This window comes from Diadema setosum, chromosome 9 (assembly GCF_964275005.1).
Source record: "Diadema setosum chromosome 9, eeDiaSeto1, whole genome shotgun sequence".
Taxonomy (NCBI): domain Eukaryota; kingdom Metazoa; phylum Echinodermata; class Echinoidea; order Diadematoida; family Diadematidae; genus Diadema; species Diadema setosum.
The window spans coordinates 7,833,001-7,841,457 of record NC_092693.1 but is presented as its reverse complement, the minus strand read 5'-3'; the positions used below and the strand labels follow the sequence as shown (position 1 = coordinate 7,841,457).

The 8,457-nt window shown below is 37.5% G+C and overlaps 1 protein-coding gene across 1 annotated transcript in view; it reads left to right on the top strand.

Annotated features, from left to right (window-relative positions):
* The first annotated feature begins 4,013 nt into the window (after positions 1-4,013).
* LOC140232745 (uncharacterized) overlaps positions 4,014-8,457 on the top strand; it is a 112,222-nt gene continuing 107,778 nt past the window's right edge. Inside the window, exons 1-2 of the mRNA XM_072312862.1 lie at positions 4,014-4,316; positions 4,983-5,165. Coding sequence (XP_072168963.1) covers positions 4,014-4,316; positions 4,983-5,165 — 486 coding nt within the window. The remainder of the gene's footprint in view (positions 4,317-4,982; positions 5,166-8,457) is intronic.

The window sequence follows — 8,457 nt, the reverse complement described above, 5'->3', positions numbered from 1 at the left end:
TGGTACATCCCAGTTCCCATTGACTAAAGTTTGATAGTACACTATCTTCCAAAACTTGCTTTTCATTTAATTACAGTTATCACCACTGCACACTGCGGAAATTATCTGACTTCATAGACTTGATCTTCTGTAAGAATTTTCCGATGCTACTCCACGGAATGCTGTTACAGATCATTATGAAATGTTTGGATTCATTTTAGATCCTTACTTCTGCATTCACTTTTATACTCATATCACTCAATCTTGTCTGGAGTCCTTTAAAGAGAGGGATGTCCTGTTGAATAATTTCTCTGTGAGGTCACTGTATTTCAGATAAATTCTCTCTCATTTTCTCCCCATGATATCTAGACATAGAGAGCCTTATATTGTGTTTTTAATGCGGAAGATTTGCGGAAAATCTTGAGAGGTATTCCGTTTGAGGTCAGACTTGTCCTGTGATTCATGCTGCACTGACGTAGTCTACTGTATGAAGGTTTATGTTATGCTATTTCAGTCAATCATGCAGAATTCATTGTTTTCTTTTTTTGGACCATCCAACAATGCCACTAGACAGCTGTCATTGTTGGATTTTCTTTCCATGTCAGAAACAGTTACTTTCAAGAAGTATAGGCTTAACACTAAGTGCCTCGTGATCAATTCATTACTAGTTCTCTTCCTTATCATGAAACAAAAAGCAGAAAAGTTACATGAATCAATTGATCCCTACAACTATCCAGGAATGGTTGTTACTGATGTCCTGAATTCATGTAAAAAAAAAAACCAGAAGAGGCAAAAAATCAAAACTTAACCCATTCCCTACGGAACTTGATATACCAAGTTCTCATAGCATCAACCTGGTATACAAGGTTTCCAATAGGTAGAAAAGAGTATCTACATCGTTGCATAAAATTCATGTTTATTTGTGTAATGCTGACCAGTAAAATGACTTTGATTGAAAGATTAGAATTTCTTCTATTGATATCTCTTTTTTTTTGGTCTAATTTATCTTTTCCAACATAGAAGTGTGCTTGTTTTGCTATGAAACTCTTATGAAGACATACACTGTACATAGCAATCAAGAATGAGCTCAATGTACCAGATTTTGACTTTTGCTCACCCCAGTTGGGTGTCCCATTAGTGTTAAGCTAAAGAGTTTGCGAGCCCAGTGCCTACTCCATTCATATGTCTGATCAATATTTTGCATTGTTTGATGGCACAATGCAGTTGACCATGGGATACATATACTGCAAAGTACTTCAAACACATTGCCTTGCACATTGTTGAGAGGAAAGAATCATACTCGAGATGAAAACCCCCAAATGTACAGACAGATTGCCTCACATTTTGGATACAGATTGTTCAATGTTATCAGGCAGTAGCAGTTAAGAAGAAACATAGATTTATTTTTTTTTTAATAAAACATAGATAGTCATGCCTCATGTTTGATTAACCCGTTGAGGACAAGCTGATAATTTGCCATAACACATGTTTCACATAGACACCTGGCTGAGTATACTACCTAGGACTAGTCTTGAATAGGTATAATTCAGTTATTCAAAAAGACAAGTCTATCATGTGCAGTTCATAACCTATAGCAATGACATTTTGAACTGGCAGCACAGAGTGGATTAACTCCACTATTTATCATTTGCAGATGAAAAAAAAAAATGTCATTGTTGCTTCAAAATAGTTTTAAAATGTGAGTTAGGGATAGAACCAACAAATGTAAAAATGTCAACCAGTATATTCAATGTAAAGTATTGTGGATATATAATGTGAACAATTGTTTTATACAAATTGTTTCTAGAATAGACCATTTTACAGTTACGGTTTATTGAGAAAATTAGTGATATCTCCTTATTTCTGCAGCTTTATCACCAAGGTTTTATATGGTAGGATTTTTTTTAATACAACTGAACCATACATATGCATCAAATGTGATAAGTCAAGCATCTTTTATATCACTGGTCCCGATGGTAAACAGTGCCTTTAAGGTAAAATGTGAACTCCATACAGGAGATTGTGATGTTCGTCATCGCTCAGGGGAGAGAATTTCTTCCTTCTCTAATTTAATCTATTCCAATGATTGGAAAGGGAAAGTGACTCAACAAAGTGATAACATGCCCAAAGACTCACTGAGTTTCTCACTGTTATTATAAGTCGTTTTTGACGGCTCGCGGGATATCTCTCTGTGAGAATTTCTGTCAGGAAACCATAATATTGATGATCATCTGGAAATGTGAAACCTGTGTACTGAACAGTATCAGCTGAAACAGTTTGATGTAGGTGGAATTGAATTAACTAATGATACACATGACAAATTTGCTGACACTGTGCCAGAGGAAACATGCCATATCATTTTAAAAGAAAATCACTTGTCCATGTGAGAAACTTCTTGAATGTTGTAAATTATATAAACAATGGCATTCATATATAGTTGCTTTGTGGAGGAGTGAACTGTACCTGATTTAAAGGAATATTTCCAAATTAGGAATGATTCTAGACATGATGCGCATGTGTGCTGTAGGTGGCTTCAGTTGCACACTGTATCAAATACATTTTTTTTTTCATGTTGGCAGTGAAATGATAGATACAAATTTTGATGATAATTGCATTTTAGTTTTGATAATAATTGCATTTAAGTGAATTGTAGATGAATTTGCTGTAAAATCAACAGTGCCATGTATTTCAAATGGACATGTAAGGAAAGTCACATTGAAAGAAAGCAGAAAAAAAGCTTGTTTATATAGCAAAATGTCTGCAGCGAGCCGCACAAGATATGATATGTGACATTAATTCCATCCCACACAAAATTTCACTTCTGGGACTGGGATTAGGGCAGTAGATTGATCCTGTCCTGATCGCAGAGTAAATTTTGAGGTGGAGCCAAAATGCCTTTAAGCTGACTGCACTGAGTCAGTGATTTATGTCATGGCTGTAGCAAATCAAAGTTTCGCTAAATACATGTTCCAGTAAATGCTAAAGAGTGTGATTTTTACCTATATGTGTGACTAATGTAAACTATAGATATGTTCCAACATCTATTGAAATGTTAAATTATTCAAGAGAACTTACTGCTACTATGAAAGACACCACAAGAGGCCTCGGTATATAGCGAGAGTGATGTTGAGTTACATGTGAATTCACAAACCCAAGGATGACATTTATCCTCTCAGGAAATTGTTTCTGTTGAACACCTAGTGGATGAGCTAAGTATTTCTTTTGAAGGCATTAAAAAATAGATATCCTATTCATAGAAGCAGCCTCTTGACTTGTACAGACATGTCAAGATGTCACCTCATTTTTATTCCCCAACATATAATGTACAGAAACATTACCCAGACAAATTCAGGGCACTTTATAAATTGTTTTCCTTGCTGTACCACAGTAATAGGCACCTGGGTGCCATGGTTTCACTATAAACTCTTCTTTTCTTTCCTTTTACATTTACTTGCACCATGGACCTAGCAAATAGGTCCATGCTTGCACTTACCAAGACTGAAGTACAAAGATGCTTCGAAAGATTTTTTGTTTATCCTGTCGAGTCATTTACTCCCCAATACTTCCAGGAGTAGACTAAATGTTTTAGGGCGTGTTTCCTCTGTGCATGCTGTTACATACCCTTTCCTTCATATGTGCCCCATGAGGAGTGCGAGTGCCCCTTTTAAGCTGCCATGTATTTTAGTAGCCCTGTGATTGTGGACAACCATTCATAGAGGACTGTGATTACGTGTTATTGCTTTCGACACCTGTGGCTGTGTGTTTTTAATAGCAAATTGTCTTCTGCAGAATCTAGGTACTGTAAAAGAAAATATTTTGCAGATTGAAGTTGACCGCCTTTTTTGCGGCATGAAATTTTCATGAATATTTGTGGTTTTACAGTAATTAAACATTATTAAAAGTTTGTAGATTGTGAATGGTCTGTGGTTGATTTTACATACTTTGATGTGTGAGAGAGTAATTAAAGATATGCTATCTTTCACTTTATAAAAAACTGTCCAATTTTTGATCTCTCTCTCCCTCTATAGGATCGCATGTCCTCCCGCAGCAGGGGACGCAGCCTGCTGAAGCACTTTGCCCGCCAGCGATCTCCGCCCGGCGAGGATGATGGATGCGGCGGGGGCGGTAGCCGCATCTCCCTCATCCGACCCAAGTCCGTCTGCTCCTCCATCCTGGTGGACAAGGAGTGGCAGCGGAGCGATGAGCTCCTTGACCTAATGGTGGCACAGGGTAAGATCTCGCGGGACGACCGAGACGACCTCCTCAAGAAATTCGCCACCGACCGGAACTTCAAGAGTGGTGATGCCCAGCGAATGATACTTGCCAACCTGGTCAAGGTGAGAGGAGTTACTTTTTTTGTCATATAAATACTTCAGTCATGATATAATGAAATATTATATCATTTAACAAATGCTCTTGCTGTACATAGATTAATTTAGGATGAATGTGTTGTTTGCATATATTATTCATTGAGAGATCCACATGTGACACGCTGTGTTTTTCAGGAGATCACTCTTGTCCATTTGCCTTACCGGTATTCATTTGTCATCCTTGGAAGGTATGCATTGTTTCTGTCATTATATATTCATTCATATACATATTTAGTATCTTACTTTATAACTTGTGTATCATACTGTATAACTTGTGCTTCTTATGGATTGTTCCAACAATATGACTTGTCAAGTATATACTTTGTATTATACACTGATATTGCCTTTTTTGGATGGGATTTAAATGTAAACGAATCTAATTGAATCTATATTTGTGAGTTAATAGGCTGGAGTATGTAGGAAAGACAAAATATTTGTTGGTCTCCACATTTGATGCTATAAAAGGTTGTGGTTCAAAATGAAGAAATAAAGACATCTCCAAAATTACTTTTATATATCATCTGGCATGTAAATTTCTTGTTTCTTTCTCTCAACAGCATTCCAAACACTACCAGTATCAACCATTCTATATATCTTCCATAATTGTTCCTCTCTCATCTTTAACCATCACAGACTGGCAGGATATCCATAGATGATGCGGTCCACTACTCTCGGTTACTCGGCATCGTTGCATCAGCAGAGACGGAGGCACGGACAATCGCCGAGGTCAGCAATGCCTTTCAGGAGAAGAGGGTGTACAATTTTGGCGTGTACAAGTACTACAAACACCGAACATGCCAGCGGAGAATTCTTCAGGTAAGAGATGTTGACCTTTCACCTTCAAGACATTGACCCTTCACCCTTCACAAGATATTGTAAATTCCCATCTAGTTTCTTCAAGACCTGCCCAGTTCCTCTGTGCAATTAGTTAATTTGGAAACTTCAGTCATGTGTTCTGTTTTACCTTCTCTTCATAGTAGAAGACACAAAGATGAGAGATTACAAACTTAGACTGAGAGAAGACAATGCAGCACAGGTCTTGTTGGAGATCATACATACTATTAAATTTGTTACAGTCCTGGCACAGAGTGATATGTTTGTACCTCTGTTGGTCTCAACAGCATAGTTTTCAGGGTTACAGTAAATGATTATCATATCAAATGCGAGCTGAAAATGACAAGATCAATCATGTTTTTTTATATTTCAGCAAAGCAAATGTGATCCATCCAGATTATGTACTATTGAATGCTGAGGTGATGATGAATAATGAACTCAGTATAAGATAGTGTCATGGGTACTTATACTGACCTGCCTTTCATAAACAATTAGTCTTTGTCAGAAAAGTGTTCCTGTATTGTTGGATACCTTGCCCTGAGAGAGTTTAAAAATGGCATGCTAATCACCAAGACTAAGCTGCACCTGATATCCTTATTAAAAGTCATCCCTCATCCCCTTCCTCCCCCCCCCCCAAAAAAAAAAACTTATTCATTGCTATCCCACAGGATAGATGGCTATGCAATAATACCCTCAGCTCCATCCCCCCCCCCCCCCACCACCACCATCACCACCACCACATGTGTATCTTGGCTATAGAATACACTTCCTCATGGCAGCATAATCTTGTGACAGGGGGAGATTACTAGCAAACTCTTGACAGTCACTACCCCCAAAGGGCACACACCCGCTGGAGAAGAACTAGAGTGGCTGTCCATGGATTTAGCAAATTTCACATGATCATGTGGGCCTAATGGCTCTGTAACCATGGTGCCTAATGAGAAGTCAGCACTGGCATTACAACCATGATTTCCTCAATGACAGACATGGGGGCAAATTGTGATGTAATCATTAAAAAAAAAGAACATTCTTAAATGATTAAGAAAGAGAAAAAAAGTAAAAGAAATGATATATGATTTCAAAAGTTTCAAACATTGCTGAGTGATTATGTAAAATAATTTCTGTACAAAATAAAGTAACATCAGCTTCTATGCAGCATATAAATAAATACCTCATAGAGAACAACAACAACAAGAAATTCAGCTGAACCTTCTAGATTCTATGTAGAGTGTCCATTTCAGAAATGTCCCTTGTACCTTTACCATATGAAATGGAATTTTAAATTTCTCTATACTCTCTCATTATAGTTGATATATTACTCTTTGAATGTTAGGAATACTCTTATTCGCCTTTTTTTTTTTATATTACAAGTTTGAGACATTGCCATCTGAACAAGAGGGCTGAACATCATAGAAGGGGACAATCATAGGAATTCTGAATGATTGCAAAGACTTAAATCTGTGTTTGTTTATCCTCTTCCCCCTTGTATTTTGGCATTTTCATGTTAACCTGTTTCTTTGGTACCATGTGATGAATGACACCCCTCTTTCTTAGCTCATACTGAAACTTACTGTAGGTTAAAATACAGAGGCATCCCATCTCAGCATGTGCTTTTCCTGATATGTGGGTGTGTGTGTATGTTTACCCGGAAGTCTTTCTTTCATTATGAATTCAATTAACCTGAAGGCCAATTCTAAGGACCCCATCATTATGCGTGAGGACTTTTAAAGTAGATCTTAATGCAATTTCCCCCACTTTCTCGTAGCATTACCTTAGATGTAGCTCAGAGGTAATGAACAATTAACTGAGCCCCCCTTCCCCTCCCCGTCAAGGCCACATACAGGGGAGAGGATATTTTATTCATTCTTTTTTAATGATGGTAAAATTATGAAGGTGTGAGAAGAGAAGGTCAAATAATGGGAAGAAAAGGAAAGCTACATGTGCAAACATTTTCTAAGACATTCAGTAAAAGGCAGAAAGAGTTGACGACTTTTAAGTAGTGTGGAGTTTTCTATCTAACTTGGCATCATTCAGTGCTCACCTGTAGTGGAAGCCTAAATATTGGCCGAGTCAATCTTGTGAGGAATAAACTACAGAGGAAGGATTTTGAAAATCACAAAATGTAGATTTAGGGAGCGTAACCATGTGTTGCATCCTTATCATACATTAGTTCTGAATAAAAAAAAAATGCTCAGAGTTATAAACTATATAGGCTTGACTACAACAGTAAAACATGATGAGCAGGCTGCACTGAGATTGTGGCTGTTGATAAACAGAAGTTCTTGCCTGCTGTTAGGAAGGGGCACAGAAATGGGTAGGGACATTGAAAGTTGTCACTACTGACATGTACACATGTGGGAAGGATTAAACTGCTTTTGCGTCCTCAGAGATTTGACCCATTTGTTCACTATAGAATACAATGTATGTATCAGGGCAGGTTAGGATAGATCATGGCAATATATAACAGGAAGCATGCAGTAAAGTTTGTGACAGTGGGGTGTTGTCTTAAAGGGATCGTGCAGTTTTGGTTGAGACCGAATTTCAGGTTTCTAACATTTTTGGTGAGCTAATGAGAACCCTCTAATCTTAGTAGCTCTATGCTCTAATGAAATATGAAAGAGCATGTAATTATATGAGGAATTCAATGTTAATTTGATGAAAATTGGATTTGAAATGGCTGAGGTATTAAAAAAAGAGTGATTCTAATAAAGTGCGGGACTCACACTTTATTACGATCACTTTGTTTTACTTTGTTTTTGGATGTCTCAGTCATTCCAAACCCGATTTTCATCAAATAAACTTTGAATTCCTCTTAAAATGGTATGCTCTGTACTCTATCATAAATGTTTGATTGGTATCTCGCAAAAAGTTAAAAGCCCAATTCTCATCTCCACCAATACTGTACCGTCCCTTTAAGGCATATGGTGTGGGGCTGGTCAGCATGTACCCCTGTTAGAATCATGCATTCCATTTCAATCAATTAGTAACCAACTGATGAAATAGGAAATGGTTATAGATATGACAGGAGTGATTATTGGTTTGAATTGCTTATTGATCCAGTACATATCATTTCTTACTTCAAGATGATATTTCTACTATAACCCCCCCCCCCCCCCAAAAAAAAGGGGGGCGAGGAAAAAAGGAAGAATGAACAGAAAAATGTTGTAAATACCAAAGTTTTACCACTTTAACCACAGGAGGAATAAGAACAGGTCCCCATCCATCTTATTCCATCCCATGCATAGCTGCATCCCATATGACCATGCACCTGATC